Here is a 27,156-nt window from a genome sequence, read left to right as displayed (position 1 = left end):
CAAATTCACCAGAGAGAATTCATTGGTGAAATGGTTTGCTTTGGTAAGCTGGTTGCTGAATCTTGCAGCTGTCTGGGTTCGGGAAGGGAGGAGTGGTGAGGGAGGTTTTGAGATTTTCTTTTCTTCAAGGTTGTTATGGCTTTAGAAATATGTTTTAAACTTTAACTGTGTAATAAATTTCTTCAACATCAGTTTAAAATTTTTACTTCAAGGCTGTCACCTAGTGCTATATATTAGTTGTACTAATCAATCTACATTAATTACAGAAAATTATGGATAATACTATCAAGTTATTGGAACATAAAAGGCATGAATCATATGGTTAAGCAGAATAAAGTATTTTTGCATATTAAACAGTTTAAAATAACTTTTTTTTTTAAAAACAAATGCATATTTGCAGTTGTGTTAATTCCTGCCTTTTTTTTTTAATTTTTTTTTTTATTTTTCACACCATAAATCACATTAGCCATGATATGCACTATTTCTTTTTCACACATATACAGTGACTTTTTCTCCCACCCCCTCCCTCCTCCCAAGCCACCCCCCCACCCCCCCCCTCATCCATTTTAGGTATACAATCTAGGTTGCATTAAGCCAGTCAGACAATGTTGTCATTCAACAAAAATACACCAGAAATTCTACTGAGTCCATTCTTTTCTTTCCTTCTCCTTCCATCAACTTAGGTAATGTTTGTCCCCGGTAGGTTTTCGCTATTGTATTTAATGTAAGGCTCCCATACTTGTTCGAATATTTCAATATTATTTCTTAAACTATATGTTATTTTTTCTAATGGAATACATTTATTCATTTAAATTTAGTAGTTTCTTCCTTTTAATTTGGTTATGCATTCCATTAATATTTAAAGTCATATAGTTCAGCGTAGCCCTTTTATATTTTTTTATCTTCTCTTTCCGTTTTTCCATCATTACCTTTCCTCCTTTTCCATTTCTGTTTTCTTATTTTCAACTCTTTACCAGACAACATTCCTACAACATCCAACATTTTCCTTATTCTCCTATTTCTATCTTATTTATCCCCAATCTCCCCTTCCCCTCCTGAGTTGTCCTTTATCCCTTGTCGGACAACCACATCTCCCCTCTCCATTTGGATTTGCGAATCCACTCGCAAGCGTCAACTGATTTTGCAGTGACCGCTATTTCCCCCCACCCCGCCCCCCCCAGAAAAGATTTCACTTTTCATATGTCACAAAGGTCACTCTTTTAATTCCCTCCTTATTCTCTCTCTTCCATTACCTTCCCTTATTAATTCTTGTCTATATTATCTATATTTTCCTCTAAGTACAGATACATTCACGTATGCACATTGTCTCTATTCACTCTTATACCTCAATACCCGCATACATATCAATCGTGATCATTTTTACTCTCATTACCCGTCTTCATCCCTCAGTCTATTTTTGTCTTTACCCACATACATATCAATCGTGATCATTTTTACTCTCATTACCCGTCTTCCTCCCTCAGTCTATTTTTGTAATTGTTCTGCAAATTTTCGTGCTTCTTCTGGATCCGAGAATAGTCTGTTTTGTTGTCCTGGAATAAATATTTTCAATACCGCTGGATGCTTTAGTATAAATTTATACCCTTTCTTCCATAAAATCACCTTTGCTGTATTGAACTCTTTTCTCTTCTTTAGGAGTTCAAAACTTATATCTGGATAAATGAAGATTTTTTGCCCTTTATATTCCAGTGGTTTGTTGCCCTCTCTTACTTTTTCCATTGTCTTCTCCAGTACCTTTTCTCTTGTAGTATATCTTAGGAATTTTACTACAATAGATCTTGGTTTTTGTTGTGGTTGTGGTTTAGAGGCCAATACTCTATGTGCCCTTTCTATTTCCATTTCTTGCTGTAGCTCTGGACATCCTAGGGTCTTAGGGATCCACTCTTTTATAAACTCCCTCATATTCTTGCCTTCTTCATCTTCCTTAAGGCCCATTATCTTTATGTTATTTCTTCTGTTATAATTTTCCATTATATCTATTTTTTGAGCTAGTAGTTCTTGTGTCTCTTTAGTTTTTTTATTAGATTCTTCCAATTTCTTTTTTAAGTCTTCTACCTCCATTTCTGCTGCTACTGTCCGCTCTTCCATCTTGTCCATTTTCTTTCCCATTTCTGTTAAGGTCATCTCTATTTTATTCATTTTCTCTTCTGTGTTGTTTATTCTTTTTCTTAAATCCTTAAATTCCTGTGTTTGCCATTCTTTAAATGACTCCATGTATCCTTTAATAAGAGAAAGTATATCCTTTATCTTGCCTTTCCCTTTATCTATTTCACTGTATTCTTCCTCTTCTTCTTCCTCTGGGTTGGCCATCTGTTGTTTCTTTGGTGCCCTTTCCTTCTCTTCTTTCTTGTTTCTATTGTCTTCTGTGGTCTCTTCTTGCTGCAGGTGTTCTGCAGCTGTCGTTGCCGGCTGTGGAGATCGACTCCCCAGCTGGTCCCCCCTCCCGTCGGTGTGTTGTTTTCATGCGCGGTTGCGCACTTTTACTCGGCTCTGCGAGCCATTTTTGTATTCCATTATGTACCGACCTGAGGGAGCGGGTTTCTCTCTCCGCAGCGGGCCTCTTCGGACAGGTAAGGTCTTCACCTTTTTCCTCCTTTGTCTTCTCTTCCTCTCTTCTTACCGTTGCTTTCGATTTTTCTTTTTTTGTCGCCATCTTCTTTCCACCTTTATACTCACTTTTCTGTAACTTTTATTTCTGTGCCTTTGTGTTTTCCTTTGTTTTTCCCGACTTTTCTGGAGAGGGCTGGTGTTCACCGTCCGGCCACTACTCCATCACGTGACTCCTCTTGATAATTCCTGCCTTATGACAAAGTGGAGGAGGCAGCATTTTCATTCCTACTTTCAGGCTAAACCTGGGGTGGGGGGGGGGCGGGGGTAATTCTTAATAATCTAAATCATCCTTTTTTGCTAATATTTATCCCCCTAATGCAGAGGATGTGGCTTTTTAAAACTATGGTTTCTTCTTCCTTACCAGATCTGAGTTTATACTCTCTAGTACTTGGTGGGGATTTTAGTTGTTGTTTAGTCCCTCCTTTGGATCATTGGGTGAAAAGGATAAAGCTGTCTACAGAGAATGAAACATAACTGCAGTGCTTTTGATGCATGAGGGTACAATCAATTTCTTTCAATATTTTTATTAGTTTCATCTTATAAATGTTACAGAGGTACATGAGAATAAAACAGAATATTAACAAATCTTACTGAATAATACAGATGATATTGTAACCCATTTTACATTAAAAAGTGGGGGAAAAACACTAAACTACTATATTACTTATCTAAACCCACCCTACAGAGGCTATTGGCTTAGTACAGACAGACCACTACTGATTTAAAAAAAAAGTAACTAGTGGGGTCATAAACCAGAAAATTGTTAATCGTACAAATTTTGAAAATAATTGAGAAAAGAACCCAATAGAAAAACAAAATTAAGATTCATTTCAGTAGTAGAACTTCAAATATTTTCCCTCCCAAAGTCAGACATGTGATCCTATCAGACAATCACTGAGTACAAGTGGGAGAGACAGCATCTTTCCACCTCATTAATATGGGCCTTCCAGCGATAAGGGAAGCAAGGGTAACTACATAGGATTGTGGTGCATTTCAGTATCAAACCTGTTGGTCCACTTAAAAGAGAGCGAGAAAAGGATTTGGAGTCAAAATGGTATTAAGAACTAAAGGTATGAAATACCCCTTTCCAAAAATTGGAAAGAGAAGGACATAACCAGAACATATGACACAATATAACATTTTCAGTTATACATTTGTCACATTTTGAAGTGAGGTTAGAATAAAATTTAGCCAATTAAACTTTGGGATAGCGGGCTCCTTGTTAACGAGTGTCCATGTCCAGCACAAAGAGGATGAAAGCATTTGCTTCAAAATTGAATTCTATGTACCGGTAGTTTTAGAAAATAGCTGTTGAAACTCCCATTCCCATAATTTTTAAATTTTAAGGAACTGTCCTGACAATTTAAAAGAAATTCATAAAGGCCAGATACCACCCCTTTGTAATAAGGTTGCAAATTATAAAATCACCCCCATCATATTAGGTTACAGGTCTTCAGGGAGCTTTAAATTAAAGAATTCAAAAAGCTCTTCACCTCTAAATAACAAAAAAGTATTGTATTGTAAATTTAGTGGATAATTGTTTAAAAAAAAAGGCAAGATTTGTCAGTAAAAATATTAAAAAGGATTAGATACTTTATTTTTAATTCTCTTAGCTGCTCCCTGGGTCACAGAATTGAATGCACTTGAAAGAGTAGGATAGCTGTTAACTATTTGAAAGCTCTCTTGAATGAACTCTCATCTTAAGTTTCTTTAAATTTGCAATCACCCAAAATTCTGCACCCTGCACATTAACTTGCTTCCAGGTCTTATTTACTATTGCTGTGGTAACCTGTGTATGTTGACCCTCTTTGGACTGAATTTGATAGGGCCTCAGTTTTATAATCCTGTTTCTTTTGAAACACTCCATGGCCTGTACCCTTCCCTATTATGTAACCTCCATTAGTAGTACATCTTTAAGATCACTTCATTCTTCTAATCTAAGTTTCCTGATCCATTCCATTTTAATCAGCTCTTTCGACTCGAAGCTCCAGAATTCCTCTCCTCCTCAAAGATACTCCACAAAACCTATTACTTTGACCCAGCTTTGATTCATCTCAGCTCCCTCCTTCTGAGGCCAAATTTATAATATTGTTTTATTGAGCACTTTTTCCTTGTTAAAGACACAGTACAAATACAATCTGATCCCAAACTACTCTCAATATACCTTTAACTAATTGACAAGTTATGAGCTGCTCTATAGTAGGTGGAAACTATTTAAAAAGTGCAAAATCATTAATTATAATCGTTTTCAGTAACTCCAAATGGGAGATGTGATGGAAAACAGAAAATGCCAAAATCATCCTACCTCTTTGGGTACAGGTACTTCCAGTTTTGTTTCTTGGGGAGCTTTGATTGCGATTACGATCTGTTCTTTGAAGGCTTGAAGGCTATGTATGTCTTTGTAAGTTACATATGCTAGTGTATTTTTTTTTGTTAAGATTAAACAATTAAAATTTATGGAAAACAGAAATCTTCAATGATAATCTGAATTTTTCTTTCAATTACCACTTGAATGCACACTTGCAAAACTTCCATGGTTTTGGATGACTAAAGTTAATTGGGCTACATTTACTCTGATATTCAATTGTTTAGAAATCCAAATTATTTGACCACAGGCTCATTGGTGCATCTGGTTTAATAGGCTGGGGCTACAGGTTCCAATGCACTTTAACAGGAACAATGGAAAATGTATTACATTGCAGAATTAATGCAATTTACTTTAGATGTCAAAATGTTTTGGAGTATTCCTTTATTATGATGTAATGTACAGAAAATGTATTACACAAAATTTCTGCCTGTCATAAGGCAGAGTCACCATTAGTATTGCCTGGTGTCCTTTACTGTGAGAAAAATAGCAAGAGAGTCACTTCAGAGAAGTGTCGTCGTGGATTTGCCTACAGTGCTCTGCAACCCAAAGATAAGTGTTTGATCACTGGCAACCCAAGATCCAGATCCAAACTTCCATATGATTTGGAAGCCTTCAGCACCCAAGGCTCTCAAAAGCCTCAAATCCCTGTACCAATAGTCCCTCGACAGCAAATTGCTGACCACATGCAGTCTATGCAAATCCTTCAGCTGCTGTGTTCCTCACTGGTCTGCTGCCGTGGTCACTATCTTGTATGGACGTCTCCCCTGCTTTTTAAATGAGTGTTGCTCTCCCAGTATTTTCATGCCCTGCGGTCTGCTGCCACGCATAGGTGTAGCCATCTTGGACACAGACCTCACAGTTGCGAGATTTTAATTAAAAATAGTGTCAGCCATAATAGGCCATTTAAAAGTGGTCATAAAATCAGTTGCACCATAGAGCAGTGTCTCTGCTCCTTACACTCCCAGGTCCACATTGTTACAGCAGCTCAGGCAATGCCACCATTTTTAAAAAATTGTTTAATTAGAATAACATCCAAACGTCTCCCAAATCAGCCAGTCTCGCATCAAAGTCCCAAGTCTACCAGATTAAAGGAGTTTTACTATGGTTTGAAACAGGTCAATCTTCAACTAGTGAAACAAAGTTATTGTATTGAGAAAAACTAATTTTGTGAACAGTTTGTTCCATAATGAGACAATTAATGAACCATTTCTGTGACATTCAGGATGAAACCATGTTTTGCAGGTTGGCATCTGTTGGTTAGAAAGGTGAAGCTAACTCATGAACCAATGAAGCCCTGTACAATTTGTTCAATACCGATAAACAGTCCATCAAAAAGGGGGCATTCAATTATGTTGCTCCCTTTTGATAAAGTATTGAACGACTGTTCATCAAACACCAACCCGCACTTAACTGGATTCTGAAATAACTTGGGAGTAATTCCAGAGATCTGCCCAACCAGAGAACATTAAAAAAATCAATGACCAGACGATCAATCTTGATAATGCCAAAAAAAATGACTGACTATTTAATAGATAACTACGTTAAATAATTGTTTTGCCCAATTTCTTGCATTTTGAAGACCATTGCACCAGCCCTTCTAGCTGGTGGCTTTTACTTTCAGTGAGATTCGAATTCCTCACATGCTGTCCATGGTTATAGAATCACAAGTAAAAGTCTAATGTTGGCGAGAAGAACATGTGTTGTCACAATCCTGTTGGCTTTTTTGCAATCTCACAAAACTTCAGTAACAAAGCCCTTTTCAAAAAAAAAATCAAAGTTCTTTAAATTAAAAGCAGACACATAACAGTTTCATCCTTAACAACAAAAGGATATCTTGCATTTTCTTTGTCTTCTGTTAAATTGTTTAGCTGATGAGCACAGTCTTTGATTAATTCATCCAAGGAATCCTCTACTGTTGTTAGGTCTGCCAGTTCTTTTCTCAGTTTTTGAGACTGGGCGTCATATCCTTGTTTTTCTTGAGGATTTTTGCCTCTAAGAAGAAAAATCACAAACAGGATATTTTGTTCAAAAAAAGAAAGCTATTATTTCAAAAGTTACATCGAATCTGGCCAACACACAAAAAAAGTAATCTCTGGCATTAGGTCTTCTTGACTGTAAGGCTAATCACAGGCCATAAAAAGTTATGGATGGCTTGTGAAAGTCATGAAAAGCAGTTTACAAAATTTTTTGTTCAAACATGGGTAGAATAATGTAACAAATTTCCAATTATTCAGACATCTTAGTTTAAAGATTTAACTAATAAATACAACTGCATAGATATTGCAGAAAAATAATCACAAATATTCACAATTAATTTCCCTTCCATAATTTGAATTAGGCAAATTAATTATTTCATAGAAAATAATTATGCCAGGTAAATTATTTAGTCCTTCAAAAACTGGTTACAAGAGCAAGGTGATATTTAGCTTGGAGTAAATAAAAAGTACCCACATTTAATTAAACCACTAGGTATACAATTCTTGTAAAGCCACTTCGAACTAAACTTGGTCTCTATGGTTCCAAGAACAGTTTCAGCTGCGTGGGGGATTATGGGTAGGGAAGATGGCCAAAAGTTCTGGCACAAATTGAGCCCCGAAGTGGCCCAGTGTGGCTGTCCCAGCCCGCACCGACCACCCCAGCAGTCCCCGCTACCCCGATGGCTCCCTGCTGCCCCTGACTTGGAGAGGGGTGAGTGGGGAGATGGGTCGCGGGCTGACGGCATCATCAGCCAGCCTCCAAACAGCCGCCTAGTGCAACTGCCAATTCAGATCGATCGGAGGTCTACGCTGCAGAGGTTACCTCTCTTGGAGAGGGGTTGAATTATGCGGCTCGGAGACCACCTCCGCCCAAAGAGGTAGGTCATTATAAGTTTTGGCAATTTTTTTCCATGTTTACATCTAGAGGTTTTGGCTATCTGAAATGGCCCATTATCAGCCCGCCCCCAAACAGCTGCTGAGCTGCTGAGCGCAGCTGCCAATTCAGATTGATCGGCAGAGAGCTGCACTGCGGAGATTATCCTTCTTGGAAAGTGGTTGGATTATGTGGCTCGGAAACCGCCTCCACACATAAACGTCATTATGCGTTTTGGCAGATTTTTTTCTGCCTTTACATCCCAAGTTTTTGGCTATCTGAAATGACCCAAATAAAATGCAAGGAGAGGTAAGAAAGATGTAGTTTCACTGAGTTTGAAGAATTATAAACTGTCTTGTTCTAAAAGCATATTTTTTAACCTTGTATTATAATCCACAGGCTTTGGGGGGTGGGGGGAAGGGTAGTGCCTACGTCCCTTAGTACATATATGTAATTCTTTACTTTGAGAACACGCGAGTTTGTGACTGATGTAACCTTTTTCTAACTTGCTTAAATATATAAATACCCAATGCATCCCCTTGTTGGACGAAGACCCTACGAGACTGCTTCAAGTGTGACAGCAGGAGAGGGCTCTTCCAGATAGCTGCTACCTAATAAAGGTGTCAGTTCAGCTGATCCCCATCTCCAGTGGCATGACTCCGATGGGCTCCAGACGAACCGAGAGTGTCCATCCCCTTGGTTCCGACACCCTGCATTAGACTGGCTGTTAAAAGCGGAAATCCCATATGCAAAGGTCAGGACCCTGAATTGGGCAGAGGAACAAAAAGACAACATGGGACAAATGTATGGGTAAAATGAGCAATGTGGGGACCCCAGGACAGCCAGTGTGTTTTTTGTATCCAAAGTATGGTAAAGATTAAGGGTAAAATTTAAATTGGACAGAGTTGCACAACTCAGTTTAAAAAAAGGTAGGAATTAAGTAGGATGCCAGAAATTTATGGAGAGTATTGGATAGGGTTAAAAAGGCTCTTTGGTGAAGCCAATGTGTGATTTGTACTCCGGAGATGCAAAGAATAAGAGCTGGAGTTAATGTAAGCCACAGGCAAGGAAACTTTGCGGATCCCAATTACATGTCTGGCATATCAACCCTGACCTTGCTTAGTAATCAAAGTAGTGTTAATAATGATTGGCAGCTCCCACCCTGTCTGTGCAGTATTTTTTTTTAAAGACAAACTAAACTTTTCTCCAGGAGTTACTAACCCAGCAAGTTATTTGGATGAGCAGCATATTAAACTAGCTAATCAGTTGTGATCAATATTGAAATAAAAATTAAATGTGATATGCAAAGATCACAAACGGCTAAAATTTAAATATGGAACAAATCAGCACCAACTGCAGAATGTGAAATTGATTTAACATTTCAGATTAAAAGACATGATATTTACTATTTAAATGATAGCGCACTTCATAGCATGGAAAAAGTACAGAAACGAACAACTTAAAAACGAACGTGAACAGATCAAAACAGGAGAAATCTAAAAGTTCTGTAGAGTTCACTTTACACACTCTTGACCACACCCCTGCCTTAGCAAGAGATTTTTTCTGCTATCCCTTCATGATCAACTTAACCCCTTGTTCTGCTTATCTGTATGCACATTCTAAAACCACTATTTGGAGCACACATTATTTGTAAAGATGCTACCCTGGGGCAAGGCATTCCACTCCAGGGCATCCAAAATGTCCTCTTTCTTCAAGAAAGGTGCTTCCTCCCTGTGGTCATTGTAAAGCCCTGATCAGGATTGCCCCCACTTCATACATTTCTGTTCTCAGTCTGCCTCATCCTAGACAGAAAGATAGAGTGCCCCCAGCCAGTGCTTTTCACCCCACCATTCTCCTCAGCTACATCATTTTTCAACACTTCTGCCATCTACAACATGATGCCCTACCAGCCAGTACTTCCCCTCGCCACTCCTTTGATTCAGCCATTTCAAAAGCAATAGAACAGTTACATGGAAAGCAACTGAACTATTCTTACCAAAAACTTTGTTACTAATGCTCAGCTTGGGTCAAAAGGTGGACAAAAGCACTGAATTAAGGGAGGTAAAATGACAGTGCCAGATTAGGAATGGCAACAAAAAGCCTTAGAAACACCATAGCAAATATTTAGGGACAAATCTGCTATTCAATCACACAAATGAATGGCAATAGATGTCAGCAATCATCAATGTCTCCAGAATGGAGGACCATCACCTTCCCAAGATCGTGTTATATGGCGAGCTCTCCACTGGCCACCGTGACAGAGGTGCACCAAAGAAAAGGTACAAGGACTGCCTAAAGAAATCTCTTGGTGCCTGCCACATTGACCACCGCCAGTGGGCTGATATCGCCTCAAACCGTGCATCTTGGCGCCTCACAGTTTGGCGGGCAGCAACCTCCTTTGAAGAAGACCGCAGAGCCCACCTCACTGACAAAAGGCAAAGGAGGAAAAACCCAACACCCAACCCCAACCAACCAATTTTCCCCTGCAACCGTGTCTGCCTGTCCCGCATCGGACTTGTCAGCCACAAACGAGCCTGCAGCTGATGTGGACATTTACCCCTCCATAAATCTTCGTCCGCGAAGCCAAGCCAAAGAAGAAGAAGAAGAAGAAGAAGAAGCACAAACGTAACACTGACTAGACTGCTAAAAGCAGCCTTTCCCCTACTAGTGTGACACCTTAGTTTCACAAAATTGTCACATACTCCGATAAATAAATTAGACCATTTTACTGGATCCCTGCTGTTAACCTACTAAATTAGATTTAAATTATTCCAATAATATACTTTTGTGGATATGTGTAGAAGCAGATAAAGAAAACCAACTTTATCATATTCAGCTTTCACTAAAACGAAATTTTCAGAATAAAATGTGAATACAGGTATTCCCCGGTTTACAAAGGTAGAGCGATCTTGAGAAATTGTTCATAAACCGAGAATTTGTAAAGCAAAAACCTATTGACTAATGGAGGCAATGTTTGTAAAAGCAAAAAAAAAAAACATTTTATAATTTATTTGTAAAGGCGAACACAGGTTTCTTTGTATAAGCAAATTTTTGTAAAGCGAGTATTCATAAAGCAGGGTTTACCTGTAAACAGTTTCAATTAATGCTCATTCTGTAGTTTGCAATGATTAACACTGAGCTTAAAGAAAACTGCCCATCAAGATCCAGAGATGTTTGAAACATGGAATTTCCTTTTTTCATCTTAGCATTGAGTTTAAAAAAAAATACAGGACTAGAGATTCAAAGAGAAGAAGATAGCAAAATTTTTTAAAAGTCATAGAATTTTAAAATATAAGGGATGACAATATTCAAAACACCAGTTGCTTTCAAAACCAAAAAAAGTTAAACAATTAGCACTAAGAATGCCATTAAATTTGTTCCTAATTGAAGATGTCTTTAGATCACTGATTATATCAGTAAAGACTACAATCGTGCTGTGATTGGTACAATGAATCACCGACAGCAAATTCTGAATTTTGCTTTTAAGTACACAAGCATGCACTCAAAAATGTTTCATGGTCTAACAATGTCAACTGCCACAATTTTGCCATCATTATAAATACAGAATCTGAGTCAATATAATCAGTTCAAAGAAAAACAAACATCAATTTCCAGTCAAGTCTCTTTTCAGAAAACAAAATCAGAAGGGTGATGTCACCCTTTGAGCACATCTTCCCAACTGAAAAGAGGCATCTCTAATTAACAGTTGAATTTTATGTAAAGCAAAATCTATTGTGAACAGTAACTTACATCCATTCAATTAGGTTTTTGGATTTTTTTCTCACAAGATGAATCCCATCTAGTACATTGGTGATATCGTACACCCTTCTCTTTCGAACTCCAAGCACTTTCGCCACATCATTAATGTAAAGAATTCCATCAGGAGCCTTCTTCACGAGTTCCATAAATTGCTGAGTTAGGCGCACTAGCGACACATCGAAGCGTGGCTTTCTTACTGTTATCAAAAGAAATTAAGATTAAGTTTTTGAAAAGGTAGTACCAGAAATACTGATGAATGAACTTGAAACAAAAATTAGGTTTTAAACATTCTTAATAAATCAAAAAGAGTAATGTCTGATATCCAGAATGAGATGCACAGAAATTTCTTTGAACAAAGCATTGGGAAGACCAAAACTATTTTTAAATGCCTATCATAATCTTACATTTCTTGTCACTAACTCCATCTGGCCATTGGTACAAGGATTATGGTTGAATTTCAGACAAACATACATGTGGCAACCCACCTACAAGCAAGTGAACCAGCTCCCAAAATGGCAGACACATTGTTACAAACAAGAGAAAAAGCCCGCACATGGGAAGGTTTTTGTCCTATCCAATGACATCACTTCTAGCCCGAGCAATGGGAATGGAAGTGTATAAAAGCGCAGGTTAAGGGTTGAATAAATCAGTTTTGAACTCAGTTCTACAACATGTACATCATTTTCTTTCATTGCTCAATGAGTAGTACTTTGCTATATTGGTGACTCTGAAGGTCCTGATGATATTTGGACCTGAGGATGGAGAACTTTTCTTCGCTACAAGAAATTTCACTAAAATTGCCAACCTTTTAGACTTCACAACCCTGGGTGTGATTTGATCAATGTGTTGAGTGTTCTGATCAGGAGGCAGCAGGCCAGGTTTCTGAATTCCTCTAACAGCCCCCAGAGGAGGGCAAATATGGGACACTCAAGGAACTGTTGATCCGTACTTTTGGCCTTTTGTGGCCCACTTTCTCTACTTGGATGGTTTAGGAGACAGGACCCCTTCTGTGCTAATTAACGACATGCTGGCACTAGCGGGAGGACATAGGCCCTGCCTGATGTTTGAACAGGCTTTTCTGGAACAACTACCGGAGGAAATCCACGTTATTGGCCGACGAGGATTTCAGGGACCCACAGAGGGTTGCAGTCCATGTAGATGTACTGTGGCGGGCTAAGCAAGAAAGTGGGGCATCCATAGGACAAATCGCCATAGCCCACACACAACAGCAGACCTGATCGAACCCGGCAACAAATCGGCAGTCGTCCAGAAGACAAGGGGATGAGAATAATGTCCAACTATGCTTCTATCACCAAAGATGGGGCACAGATGCTTGCTGCTGTCACCCTCCTTGCGCGTTTCAAGGAAATGCTGGGGCCAGCCATTGCTAATGGCTACAGCAGCTGGCCATTGAGACAGCCTCTTGTATGTCTGGTATAGGCATTCCAGCCAACGGTTTTTGGTGGATACGGATGCTGAAATCAGCATGCTTCCCCTGTGAGGGCATGAATCCTGCAACAGAAAGCGCGAACCAACATTGAGGACCATAAACAGCAGCAATATTCAGATATACGACATACAGTCCCACTTCAGTTCAGCCCCAGTCAGTTCACAAGGACTTTCACATTGGCCACGGTCGTGCAGCCACTGCTGGGTGCTGATTTCCTCCAGGCACACAGTTTACTGGTCAATTTGAAAGGTCAAAGGTTAGTCCGTGCCAAAACAATTCAGACTTTCTCCCTAGGGGAGGCCAGATTACCAGCCGCATACCTGATTCAATTATGCTCTCGGAGAATGAGTTCGCCAGGGCATTGGCAGAATTTCTCTCTATAGTAACAGTGCAATTCACCTCACTGATGCCAAAGCATAGTGTGCAGAACCACACATTAACCGAAGGACCATCGCTGCATGCCCGACCACACAGGCTCCTTTCAGACAAGGTCCATCCAGCCAAGGAGTTTAAAATGAAGGAGATGGGAATTGTACCATAGTCCAATAGCTTCTGGGCCTCCCCACTACATATGGTGCCAAAAGCAGTAGGCAGATAGAGATCTTGTAGCGATTACAGCCAGTTGAATGAGGTTACCACACCAGTTGGCTACCCTGTACTGCATATACAAGACTTCACATCTAACTTGCATGGAGCTCGCATTTTCTCAAAGGTGGACCTTATCAGAGGATATCATCAGATCCCGTTCTATCCAGATGACATTCCCAAGATGGGCCTTATTACTCCCTTCAACCTTTGAGTTCTGGAGGATGCTTTTTGGGCTCAAGAATGCTGTACATACATTTCAATAGTTAATGGACAAGGAGAGATGCAATATGGACTTTACCTTTTATATACCTGGACAACATACTTATTTCCAGCCACAGTCGCAAGCTTTTCACTCATTTAAGCGAGTTCTGTTTGACCATCAACCTGGTCAAGTGTCAGTTCAGGTTAGGAGCCATCGATTTCCTGGGCAATAGAATCAATTGGCATGGAGCAACACCACTGGATTCGCTAAATCCAATACTATTAAGGGACTTCAAGAATTTGTTGGGATAAAAACTTTTATCGCCAATTTTTACCCTCAGCGCCGTGCATCATGCATGCATCAGACAAAGCAAAAGACGTCACTTGGGATGAGGAATCATTAACTGCGCTTGAGAACCCTAGACACCTTGGCTAAAACAGTGCTGAGGGGCCCACCCAAGAACAGATGTCGCGATGGTCCTAATCATGAATGCATCCAATCTGGTCAGGGGAGTGCTGGAACAATACATGAAAGGGCATTGGAAGCCATTGGATTTCTTCAGAAGGAACCAGAGGCCACCTGAATTCAAGTAAAACGCGTTTGAGATGTTGGCACTATACCTCGCTATCTGGCATTTAAGATTCTTCCTAGAAGGCAGGCATTTCACAGCCTTTATGGACCACAAGCCACTAACGTTTGCCCTCACTAAAGAGTCCAAACCCCGGTTGGCTCGTCAACAGAGGCATCTATCGTATATTTCAGAATCATGATAGGCATCAAACATATCTCGGGAAAGGCCAATGTCATAGCAGATGCACTAAACTGTCCAGCCATCCACTTCCTGCAGGCCTATTCTAAAGAGTGGACTATGATGCACTCACAGAGGCAAACAAGTGGATGATGAAATCCCACGTTATAGGATGTCAGTCTTGGGACTGCAGCTGGAAGACATCCCGGTGGGCCCAAAGGAGCGGAAGCTCCTGTGCGACATATCTACAGGTCAACCTCGTCCAATTATTCCTGTGGCCTGGAGGCAGCAGGTATTTGACAGTGCACAGGCTAGCACATCCGTCAATCAGAACAGCCGTCCGGATGGTAGCCAGTAGGTTCATGTGGCATCGTGGCCTTCGGAAGCAGGTCATCATTTGAGCAAAGGCATGCACGGATTGTCAGATGTTCAAGGTCCAGCAGCACACAAAGGCCCCATTACAGTCTTTCAAGCCAGCATGTCAGAGGTTTGACCACATACATATGGACATTGTGGGGCCCCTGCCAGTGTCACATGGGGCCAAGTTCCTGCTCACCACGGTGGATTGATTCAAATGATGGCCAGAGGCTGTTCTGCTCGCGGACAGAAACCTGTGCCGAGGACTTGATTGCTACCTGGGTGGTCCGTTTTGGACTACCAGGGCCCAGTTCACCTCAAGCCTATGGTTAATATTGGCCAGCCTGCTGGGAACCCAGCTACACCACATAACTGCATACCACCTGCAATCCAGTGGAAGGGTTCCACAGGCATAGGAAGTCTGCCCTCATGGCATGCTTGAAAGGACCAAACTGGGTGGACAAGCTGCCTTGGGTCTTATTAGGAATTTGCAGGGCACCCAAGGATGATTTAAATGCCTCATCGGCAAAACTGGTCTATGGTGAGTTCCTTGTGGTACCAGAATTTATGCCAGCGCCACAGAGACAGGCAGTGGCACACACAGCAGTCCTAGAGAGATTTGGCACTTTAGCACCCATGCCAACATCGCAACAAAGTCAGACGAGGACCTACATAATCAGGGGCCTGTAACATTGCAAGTTTGTTTTCGTACAGAGGAGAGCGCGCCATATGAGGACTTTTCAAAGTGGTAAAGCACAATGATTTCACGTGCATTTTAAAAATAGGAGGTAGAGAGGAAGCCATTACCATAGAGTGACTCAAACCAGCCCCTCTAGATTTGGACCAGCCAGTCGAGGTTCAGGCACCACAGTACAGGGGCAGACCACCCAAACAGGGACAGATACAGGTTTTGGACACTTGGAGTGGAATTGCCAGTTCCTTTGGGGGTGGTGGGGGGTAATAATGTAGCTACCCACATACTGGCAAGCAAACCGGCTTCCAAAATGACAGACACACTGCTACAAGCAAGAGAAAAAGCCCCTACACAGGATGGGTTTTTGTCCTATCCGATGATGTCATTTCCAGCCCAAATGCCAGGAACAGAAGTGTATAAAAGCACAGGTTAAAGGCCTGAATAAATCAGTTTTTAACTTGGCGCTACAACATATACATCGCTTTCTTTCATAGCTCCGTGAGTAGTACTTTGCTACACATGTATGACTTCGAGTCCACGCTGCTGAAGATCCAGCTGCGCTGGATGGGTCACGTCTCCAGAATGGAGGACCATCGCCTTCCCAAGATCGTGTTATATGGCGAGCTCTCCACTGGCCACCGTGACAGAGGTGCACCAAAGAAAAGGTACAAGGACTGCCTAAAGAAATCTCTTGGTGCCTGCCACATTGACCACCGCCAGTGGGCTGATAACGCCTCAAACCGTGCATCTTGGCGCCTCACAGTTTGGTGGGCAGCAACCTCCTTTGAAGAAGACCGCAGAGCGCACCTCACTGACAAAAGGCAAAGGAGGAAAAACCCAACACCCAACCCCAACCAACCAATTTTCCCCTGCAACCGCTGCAATCGTGTCTGCCTGTCCCGCATCGGACTTGTCAGCCACAAACGAGCCTGCAGCTGACGTGGACTTTTTACCCCCTCCATAAATCTTCGTCCGCGAAGCCAAGCCAAAGAAGATGACTTCTACATCCATATCATTAAATATCTCACACTGGAAGTTCTCTTCCTTGCTTGTATTAATTCTAAATTTGATTGTTCTGATATTTTCCTAGCTCTTACCTTCTATTCTCCAAAAATATGAACCAAGCCAAACCATTGCTGTTCATCTTCCAACATGTTACATCCCATTCATCCATGACTTCTGAACATAGTGTATCCAAGTTTGATGACATTAAGAGGATACAGAGAATCTCCAGAGATATGTTGATGTTATGTCAATGAACAAGGTCTGACAGATGGAGTACAATGTTGAAGAATGTGAGGTTATCAACTTTGGAAGTAAAATGGAAGATCAGAATACTATTTTAATGGTAAGTGATAGCAGCATTCTGACTTCGGAGTGCTTGAGAATTAATCACAAATGGTTGGTTTGCAGGTATAGTGAGCAATCAAGAAAGCAAATGGAATGTTGACTTTCATTGCAAGAGGGATGAAATTTAAGAGCAGGGAAGTTGTGCTACAACTGCACAGTGGTGAGGCCACATCTGAGGTAATGCATACATTTCTGGTCTTCTTACTGAAGCGGAATATACTAGCTTTGGAGGCAATGCAGAGGAGGTTCACCAGGTTGATTGCAGAGATGAAAGGTTATTCTATGAGGAGCGATCGGGTCATCTGGGACTGTACTCGCTGCAATTTTAAAAAACGAGAGGGGATCTTATAGAAACACAAAATTATGAAAGGAATGAAAGAGAGGTATGCAAGTTCTTTCCATTGGTAGGGAAGACAAGAACTAGGGAATATAGCCTCAAAGTTCAGGATCAAGGATGGAGATGAGGTAGCCTCCATTGCTTTTCCCAGAGCGTCATGAATCTGTGGAATTCGCTGTTCAATGAAGCAGTGGAGGCTACCTCAGTAAATATATTTAAGACAAGATTGGGTAAGTTTTTACCATGCTATTGCATGGGAATTTAGAGATATGGGGAAAAGGCAGATAGGTGGAGATAAGTATTATCAAGCATGATCTCATTGAATGTTGAAGCAGGCTCAATGGGCCAGATGGCCTATTCCACACATGAAGCTGAACTGGCTCCTATTAGGCAGTGATTTTTTTCCCCCATTGTTCAGTGGACTCACCAATCCATCAAGTAATCTGCTCTAGCCTTCTCTGCAATTTTATGCCTACACAAAATTTCACTGCTCTCTTGCTAACTGACATGCCTTCAACTGCCAATATGCTAAAGTGTTGAAATTCTAGTCATCCCATTTTCATCAATCTTTGCTCATCTTTTTTCTTTCAAAATTACTCTTTAAAACCTACCTCTTTGACAGAGGTTCAAGTCATTCATCTGCTCCAAGTTTCATTTTAATCTATAACAAGTTTTGTTTGATGACACTCATGAGAAGCTTTTACACATGAAGGCAACCACTTTGTTCTTCAATTCTGTTCCTGCTCCCAATAATTCGTATTCTTTGTTATCAAGAAACTAACAATGCTGTTATTTTCTATGCTAAGGGTTACCCATTCCAAAAAATTAGAATTATGGAATTATTAAATTATAATTTTGTTTTATATAAAACATGGTCAAAAATAGTGGTTTTAGACAGCATGATGCAGAAATATGGGAGAAAATTCTATAGGTTCAAGTCAAACAACTGAAGATTTACCAACCATCTGAAGTGAAATAAATGAAATCAGGATATAAAAGACCAGTACCCGAGACTAAAAATTTCAAAAGCCTATGGGGGTGAAGAACAGGATGGTGCCACATAAAATTTACAAAAAGGTATTCAAATTAAGCCACAATTAATTAGGTCCCATATTGGTTGGCAGACAAAGGAACCATAAAAGCATGATAGCAGTTTGGATAATTTTTTTTAAAAAAAAACAAGAATTTACAGGACTAGATATAAGAGCTGATATACAATACCAAGCAGATGTTCCCAATAAAATCTGGGGATAATGTCTTTGGGATAAATAATTGCATTGAAAGAAACCCAATTCTAAAACTTTAGACAGTAACTACTGAAAAAGAAAATCATGAAATGCTGTAAATACATCAGGTTGGGTCAAAGAGCATTCACAACTCCTGGGCCAATGGTCTAGTTGCAAACTGTGCAAAATGTAAAATGTTTTTTTAAATTTTTAAATTTTTTTTATTTTTCACACCATAAATCACGTTAGCCATGATATACACTTTTTCTTTTTCACACATATACAGTGTCTTTTTCTCCCCCCCCCCTCCTCCCAAGCCACCCCCCCACCCCCCCTCTCATCCATTTTAGGTATACAATCTAGGTTGCATTAAGCCAGTCAGACAATGTTGTCATTCAACAAAAATACACCAGAAATTCTACTGAGTCCATTCTTTTCTTCTCCTTCCATCAACTTAGGTAATGTTTGTTCCCGGTAGGTTTTCGCTATTGTATTTAATGTAAGGCTCCCATTCTTGTTCGAATATTTCAATATTATTTCTTAAACTATATGTTATTTTTTCTAATGGAATACATTTATTCATTTCTATATACCATTGTTGTATTTTCAAATTATCTTCCAATTTCCAGGTTGACATAATACATTTTTTTTGCTACGGCTAGGGCTATCTTAACAAATCTTTTTTGTGCATCCTCCAAGTCAATTCCAAATTCTTTATTTTTTATGTTACTTAGGAGAAAGATCTCTGGATTCTTTGGTATATTGTTTTCTGTTATTTTATTTAATATCTGATTGAGATCATCCCAAAATTTTTCTACTCTCTCACATGTCCAGATTGCATGAATTGTTGTTCCCCTTTCTTTTTTTTACATCGAAAACATCTATCAGATACTGTTGGGTCCCATTTATTTAACTTTTGCGGTGTAATGTATAGTCTGTGTAACCAATTATATTGTATCATACGTAGTCTCGTATTTATTGTATTTCTCATCGTTCCAGAACATAATTTCTCCCATGTTTCCTTTTTTATCTTTATATTTAAATCTTGTTCCCATTTTTGTTTAGTTTTACCATTTGTTTCCTCATTCTCCTTTTCTTGCAGTTTAAGAAACATATTTGTTATAAATCTTTTGATTAACATTGTATCTGTAATGACATATTCAAGGTTACTTCCCTCTGGTAAACTCAAATTGCTTCCTAATTTCTCTTTCAAGTAGGATCTCAGTTGGTAATATGCCAGCGCTGTATCTCCAGTTATATTGTACTTATCTCTCATTTGTTCAAAGGATAAGAATCTACTTCCTGAAAAACAATTTTCTATTCTTTTAATCCCTTTTTTTCCCCATTTTCTAAAGGAAAGGTTGTCTATTGTAAAAGGGAGTAGCTTATTTTGCGTCAATATTAGCTTTGGTAATTGATCATTTGTTTTATTTCTTTCTACATGAATCTTCTTCCAAATATTGAGGAGATGATGTAATACTGGAGAAGTTCTATGTTGTACCAATTTTTCGTCCCATTTATATAATATGTGTTCAAATATCTTTTCCCCTATTTTATCTAATTCTAATCTCGTCCAGTCTGGTTTTTCCCTTGTTTGATAAAAATCTGATAGGTATCTTAATTGTGCGGCTCTATAATAATTTTTGAAGTTTGGCAATTGTAAGCCTCCTTGTTTATACCATTCTGTTAATTTATCTAGTGCTATCCTCGGTTTCCCCCCTCTCCATAAAAATTTCCTTATTATTTTCTTTTACTCTTTGAAGAATTTTTCTGTCAGTTGTATTGGCAATGCCTGAAATAAGTATAATATCCTTAGAAAAATGTTCATTTTAATACAGTTTATCCTTCCTATCAGTGTTAGTGGTAGCTCTTTCCAATGCTCTAAATCGTCCTGTAATTTTTTTCATTAGTGGATTGTAATTGAGTTTATATAATTGGCCTAGATTTTTTGTTTATTTGTACACCTAGGTATCTTATTGCCTGCATATGCCATCTGAATGGGGATTCCTTCTTAAATTTTGAGAAATCCGTGTTATTCATAGGCATTGCTTCAATTTTATTTACGTTTATCTTGTATCCCGACACTTCTCCATATTCCTTCAATTTCTTATATAATTCTTTTATTGATAGTTCTGGTTCTGTTAAGTACACTATCACATCATCCGCAAATAGACTGATTTTATATTCCCTGTCTTTTATTTTTATTCCTTTTATATTATTATCTATTCTTATCAATTCTGCTAGTGGTTCTATAGCTAGCGCAAACAATAACGGTGATAGTGGGCATCCCTGCCGCGTTGACCTGCTTAAGTTAAATTGCTTTGATACATGTCCATTTACTGTCACTTTCGCTAACGGTCCCTTATATAACGCTTTAATCCAATTAATATAATTCTTTTATTGATAGTTCTGGTTCTGTTAAGTACACTATCACATCATCCGCAAATAGACTGATTTTATATTCCCTGTCTTTTATTTTTATTCCTTTTATATTATTATCTATTCTTATCAATTCTGCTAGTGGTTCTATAGCTAGCGCAAACAATAACGGTGATAGTGGGCATCCCTGCCGCGTTGACCTGCTTAAGTTAAATTGCTTTGATACATGTCCATTTACTGTCATTTTCGCTAACGGTCCCTTATATAATGCTTTAATCCAATTAATATACTTCTCCGGTAAACTGAATTTTTGCAATACTTTGAACAAATAATTCCATTCTACTCTGTCGAAGGCCTTCTCTGCGTCTAAAGCAACTGCTACTGCAGGTGCTTTATTTCCTTCTACTGCATGAATTAAGTTAATAAATTTACAAATATTGTCTGTTGTGCGTCTTTTTTTGATAAATCCAGTTTGGTCTAAATTTACCATTTTCGGTACCTGTTCTGCTAATCTGTTTGCTAATAGTTTAGCTATTATCTTATAATCTGTGTTTAGCAGAGATATTGGTCTATATGACGCTGGTGAGAGTGGATCTTTCCCTTGTTTTAGTATCACTGTAATTATTGCTGTTTTACATGAATCTGGTAAGTTTTGAGTCTCATCAATCTGGTTGATTACATCCAGGAGGGGCAGTATTTAATAAGTCTTTAAATGTTTTGTAGAATTCTATTGGGAGTCCATCCTCTCCTGGTGTCTTATTATTTGGTAATTTTTTTATTATCTCTTGTATTTCTACTGTTCCAAATGGTTCTGTTAATTTATTTTGTTCCTCTATTTGTAGTTTTGGTAGTTCAATTTTAGTCAAAAATTCATCTATTTTCCCTTCTTTCCCTTCGTTTTCAGTTCAGTATAATTGTTCATAGAATTCTCTGAAGTTTTCCTTAATTTCTTTTGGATTATATGTAATTTGTTTGTCTTTTTTCCTTGTTGCCAATACCATTTTCTTAGTTTGCTCTGTCTTAAGCTGCCATGCTAAGATTTTGTGTGTTTTTTCACCTAGTTCATAATATTTCTGTTTTGTCTTCATTATATTCTTCTCTACCTTATATGTTTGTAATGTTTCATATTTTATCCGCCAATTCTCTTCTTTTAGTTGTATCTTCCTTCATTGCTAATTTTTTTTCTATGTTTACTATTTCCCTTTCCAACTGCTCTGTTTCCTGATTATAGTCCTTCTTCATCTTGGTTACATAACTTATTATTTGCCCTCTAATGAATGCTTTCATTGCGTCCCATAGTATAAACTTATCTTCCACTGATTCCGTATTTACTTCAAAATACATTTTTAAATGTTTTTCAATAAATTCTCTAAAATCCTGTCTTTTAAGTAGCATGTGGTTTAACGTATACAGAGCCGTTGTCATACCCACACTCCTGTTCGGCTCCGAATCATGGGTCCTCTACCGGCACCACCTACGGCTCCTAGAACGCTTCCACCAGCGTTGTCTCCGCTCCATCCTCAACATCCATTGGAGCGCTCACACCCCTAACGTCGAGGTACTCGAGATGGCAGAGGTCGACAGCATCGAGTCCACGCTGCTGAAGATCCAGCTGCGCTGGATGGGTCACGTCTCCAGAATGGAGGACCATCGCCTTCCCAAGATCGTATTATATGGCGAGCTCTCCACTGGCCACCGTGACAGAGGTGCACCAAAGAAAAGGTACAAGGACTGCCTAAAGAAATCTCTTGGTGCCTGCCACATTGACCACCGCCAGTGGGCTGATAACGCCTCAAACCGTGCATCTTGGCGCCTCACAGTTTGGCGGGCAGCAGCCTCCTTTGAAGAAGACCGCAGAGCCCACCTCACTGACAAAAGGCAAAGGAGGAAAAACCCAACACCCAACCCCAACCAACCAATTTTCCCTTGCAACCGCTGCAATCGTGTCTGCCTGTCCCGCATCGGACTGGTCAGCCACAAACGAGCCTGCAGCTGACGTGGACTTTTTTACCCCCTCCATAAATCTTCGTCCGCGAAGCCAAGCCAAAGAAGAAGAAGAAAAGATACATTCTTGGAGGGATGTCCTCTAGCTTTACTGTCAGTATTAAGGGTGAATGGTCCGATAGCATTCTCACTTTATATTCTGTTTTTCTTACTCTATCCTGCATACTAGCTGATAACAAAAATAGGCCTATTCTTGAGTATGTTTTATGTCTAGTCGAGTAGTATGAGTATTCCTTTTCTTTTGGGTTTTGTTTCCTCCATATATCCACAAGTTTCATTTCTTGCATTGATTTAATTATAAATTTGGTTACTTTGTTCTTCCTGTTAATTTTTTTCCCCCGTTTTATCCATATTTGGATCCAAATTCAGATTGAAATCCCCTCCTATTAGTATGTTCCCTTGCGTATTAGCTACCTTCAAAAAGATATCTTGCATAAACTTTTGATCTTCTTCGTTAGGTGAATATATATTAAGTAGATTCCAAAGCTCCGAATATATCTGACATTTTATCATAACATATCTCCCTGCTGGATCTATTATTTCCTCTTCTATTTTAAATGGCACATTTTTGCTAATTAATATAGCCACTCCTCTTGCTTTTGAATTATACGATGCTGCTGTTACATGTCCTACACAATCTCTCTTTAATTTCTTGTGCTCCAATTCAGTTAAGTGTGTTTCTTGGACAAATGCTATATCTATTTTTTCCTTTTTCAGTAAATTTAGTAGTTTCTTCCTTTTAATTTGGTTATGTATTCCATTAATATTTAAAGTCATATAGTTCAGCATAGCCATTTTATATTTTGTTTATCTTCTCTTTCCGTTTTTCCATCATTACCTTTCCTCCTTTTCCATTTCTGTTTTATTTTCAACTCTTTACAAGACAACATTCCTACAACATCCAACATTTTCCTTATTCTCCTATTTCTATCTTCTTTACCCCCAATCTCCCCTTCCCCTCCTGAGTTGTCCTTTATCCCTTGTTGGACAACCACATCTCCCCTCTCCATTTGGATTTGCGAATCCACTCGCAAGCATCAACTGATTTTGCAGTGACCGCTATTTTCCCCCACCCAGCCCGCCCCAGAAAAGATTTCACTTTTCATATGTCACAAAGGTCACTCTTTTAATTCCCTCCTTATTCTCTCTATTCCATTACCTTCCCTTATTAATTCTTGTCTATACTATCTATATTTTCCTCTAATTACAGATACATTCACGTATGTACATTGTCTCTATTCACTCTTATACCTCTTTACCCGCATACATATCAATCGTGGTCATTTTTACTCTCATTACCCGTCTTCATCCCTCAGTCTATTTTTGTCTTTACCCACATACATATCAATCGTGATCATTTTTACTCTCATTACCCGTCTTCATCCCTCAGTCTATTTTTGTAATTGTTCTGCAAATTTTCGTGCTTCTTCTGGATCCGAGAATAGTCTGTTTTGTTGTCCTGGAATAAATATTTTCAATACTGCAGGATGCTTCAGTATAAATTTATACCCTTTCTTCCATAAAATCGCCTTTGCTGTATTGAACTCTTTTCTCTTCTTTAGGAGTTCAAAACTTATATCTGGATAAATGAAGATTTTTTGCCCTTTATACTCCAGTGGTTTGTTGCCCTCTCTTACTTTTTCCATTGTCTTCTCCAGAACCTTTTCTCTTGTAGTATATCTTAGGAATTTTACTATAATAGATCTTGGTTTTTGTTGTGGTTGTGGTTTAGAGGCCAATGCTCTATGTGCCCTTTCTATTTCCATTTCTTGCTGTAGTTCTGGACATCCTAGGGTCTTAGGGATCCACTCTTTTATAAACTCCCTCATATTCTTGCCTTCTTCATCTTCCTTAAGGCCCACTATCTTTATGTTATTTCTTCTGTTATAATTTTCCATTATATCTATTTTTTGAGCTAGTAGTTCTTGTGTCTCTTTAGTTTTTTTATTAGATTCCTCCAATTTCTTTTTTAAGTCTTTTACCTCCATTTCTGCTGCTACTGCCCGTTCTTCCATCTTGTCCATTTTTTTCCCCATTTCTGTTAAGGTCATATCTATTTTATTCACTTTCTCTTATGTGTTGTTTATTCTTCTTCTTAAATTATTGAATTCCTGTGTTTGCCATTCTTTAAATGACTCCATGTATCCTCTAACAAGAGAAAGTATATCATTTACCTTGCCTTTCCCTTCATCTATTTCACTGTATTCTTCCTCTTCTTCTTCCTCTGGGTTGGCCATCTGTTGTTTCTTTGTTGCCCTTTCCTTCTCTTCTTTCTTGTTTTCATTGTTTTCTGTGGTCTCTTCTTGCTGCAGGTGTTCTGCAGCTGTCGTTGCCGGCTGTGGAGATCGACTCCCCAGCTGGTCCCCCCTCCCGTCGGTGTGTTTTTTTGCATGCGCGGTTGTGCACTTTTACTTGGCTCTGCGAGCCATTGTTGTAGTTCTTTTTCTACCGACCTGAGGAAGCGGGCTTCTCTCTTCACAGCGGGCCTCTTCGGACAGGTAAGGCCTTCTCTTTCTTCCTCCGTTGTCTTCTCTTCCTCTCTTCTTACCATTGATTTTGATTTTTTTTTTGTCGCCATCTTCTTTCCACCTTTATACTCACTTTTCTTTAACTTTTATTTCTGTGCCTTTGTATTTTCTCTTGTTTTTCCCGACTTTTCTGGAGAGGGCTGGAGTTCACCGTCCGGCCACTACTCCATCATGTGACTCCTCCCCCCAAAATGTAAAATGTTTAATTAAATTGTAAATAGCTTTGTTTATCTTTGTCCATCATAATTGTTTCTCTATGCTTCCACATTTTTTTAGATAAATTGCTCCTAAGTGCATTATACTTTTGTATACCACAAGGAATCAAATATTGAAGAACAGATAGCATGTGCAGACATTAAAATTCTAAATATACCAGCATTTAAATAGAGAAATGCCAGCAAGTTCACAAAGCAAACCTGCTATTTCCCCTAAAAATCCAAGTCATTGTGTTCTCATGTGAACAGAGCCACTAGGACCAAATGATAGAACTAAAAAATGAAAACTAAAACTTTAATACACAAACCTGCCAGTCCATATTTTGAACAAGTCTCTACAATTCAGTCTCCTTTACACACAAAGCTTTTTAAAAAAAATTATGGACTTTTGTCAGCCTGAATAAAGGCTCTGGATGCTGCTAATTCACTCCAGATTGTCATTGTTTGCTCAGCATGTGCAGTTGGGTAACATTTTCCACTTTTCAGTCACGAAAATGGGAAATGCCAAATAAAACCAGAAACTGTTGGGGACACTGGTGGAGAAAGAGATTTGACATTACTGTCCGACCTGCCGAGTTCCTCCAGAAAACTACGCTTCCCCGTCCCCGTCCCCGTCCCGTGTTGGAATATTTTGACTTTCTGGGCCGGGAATTGATTCCACGGTGGAGCCAACAGTGTCCAGTGAAGAGGAACCTTGCAGGAGCGTTGCACATGAGAGACGCACCCACACAATGAACCCAAAGGAAAGAGCTTGGGCATGAAGCCAGGTTACAATTCAACGTCACGTCCGAGGAAAACGAAGCGGGGCCCAAGTGTGGACTCGCTGACGGGCTTCACACGGACGCAAACGGCAGCAACAAGGAGGGAGGAGAGTGGCCGGGTGGCGCCAGGATTCAGCTCCGAGACTCACAGTAAGTGGGCGCCGCCATCATTTCCCGGAACCTCCTTCTCTCACGCCGCTGACAACCCTCCAGATGTCGGCGCCGAATAAAAGCGGGAAGCCCTCGGATTACTGATCAACCCACGACTCTTGCCCACTTTGCAGCCGTAGCTCCGCCACCGCCCCCCAAACGCTGGGGAACTGCTCCGACAGGCCACCCGCTCGCGGCGAAATGGTGCTGCGCATGCCTAGAAGGCGGCAAGCGCGTGACGGGCGGCGCATGCGCTCTGAGACCAGCCCAAGCTCATGGACATCAATGTAGCTTTCGGCTTCTTGTTGCGTTGGCTTTCGTCCAACCTGCAGACACCATCAATCTTTCAGCGAAGATGCATGGACAGGATCTCGGTTATGCGGAGGGATGGAGAACGATGTCCGTCCTGAAGCCACGAATGCAGATTATTGCCTTGGTCAACCTAATGACTGCAGTTCTGCAGCTCACTGTTGGAGACGGACAGAGTCAGGAAGCCGCGTAAAGACTGTGATCACTGGAGATGATGACTTGTTGGAATCTGTTGTGTATGCACTCACAC

At 39.7% G+C, this 27,156-nt stretch overlaps 1 protein-coding gene across 3 annotated transcripts in view; it reads right to left on the bottom strand.

Annotated features, from left to right (window-relative positions):
- The window catches only part of LOC138736556 (transcription factor E2F6-like), a 45,428-nt gene extending 18,592 nt beyond the window's left edge, over nt 1–26,836 (bottom strand). The window contains exons 1-4 of one of the 3 annotated variants that reach the window (XR_011340393.1): nt 26,597–26,836; nt 11,600–11,804; nt 6,833–6,991; nt 4,937–5,051 (exon numbers count right to left, since the gene is read on the bottom strand). Coding sequence is in view for 2 of the 3 variants with exons in the window: in XM_069886248.1 (XP_069742349.1) it covers nt 4,937–5,051; nt 6,833–6,991; nt 11,600–11,804; nt 26,597–26,618 (501 nt within the window). In the remaining variant the exon portion in view is untranslated. The remainder of the gene's footprint in view (nt 1–4,936; nt 5,052–6,832; nt 6,992–11,599; nt 11,805–26,596) is intronic. The other 2 variants (XM_069886248.1, XM_069886247.1) reach the window with 2 other exon arrangements.
- Between the last annotated feature and the right edge of the window lie 320 nt (nt 26,837–27,156).

Source organism: Narcine bancroftii, chromosome 6 (assembly GCF_036971445.1).
Source record: "Narcine bancroftii isolate sNarBan1 chromosome 6, sNarBan1.hap1, whole genome shotgun sequence".
Lineage (NCBI taxonomy): Eukaryota > Metazoa > Chordata > Chondrichthyes > Torpediniformes > Narcinidae > Narcine > Narcine bancroftii.
Note: the sequence above shows the minus strand (reverse complement) of the source record. Positions and strands in the feature narration are given on the sequence as shown.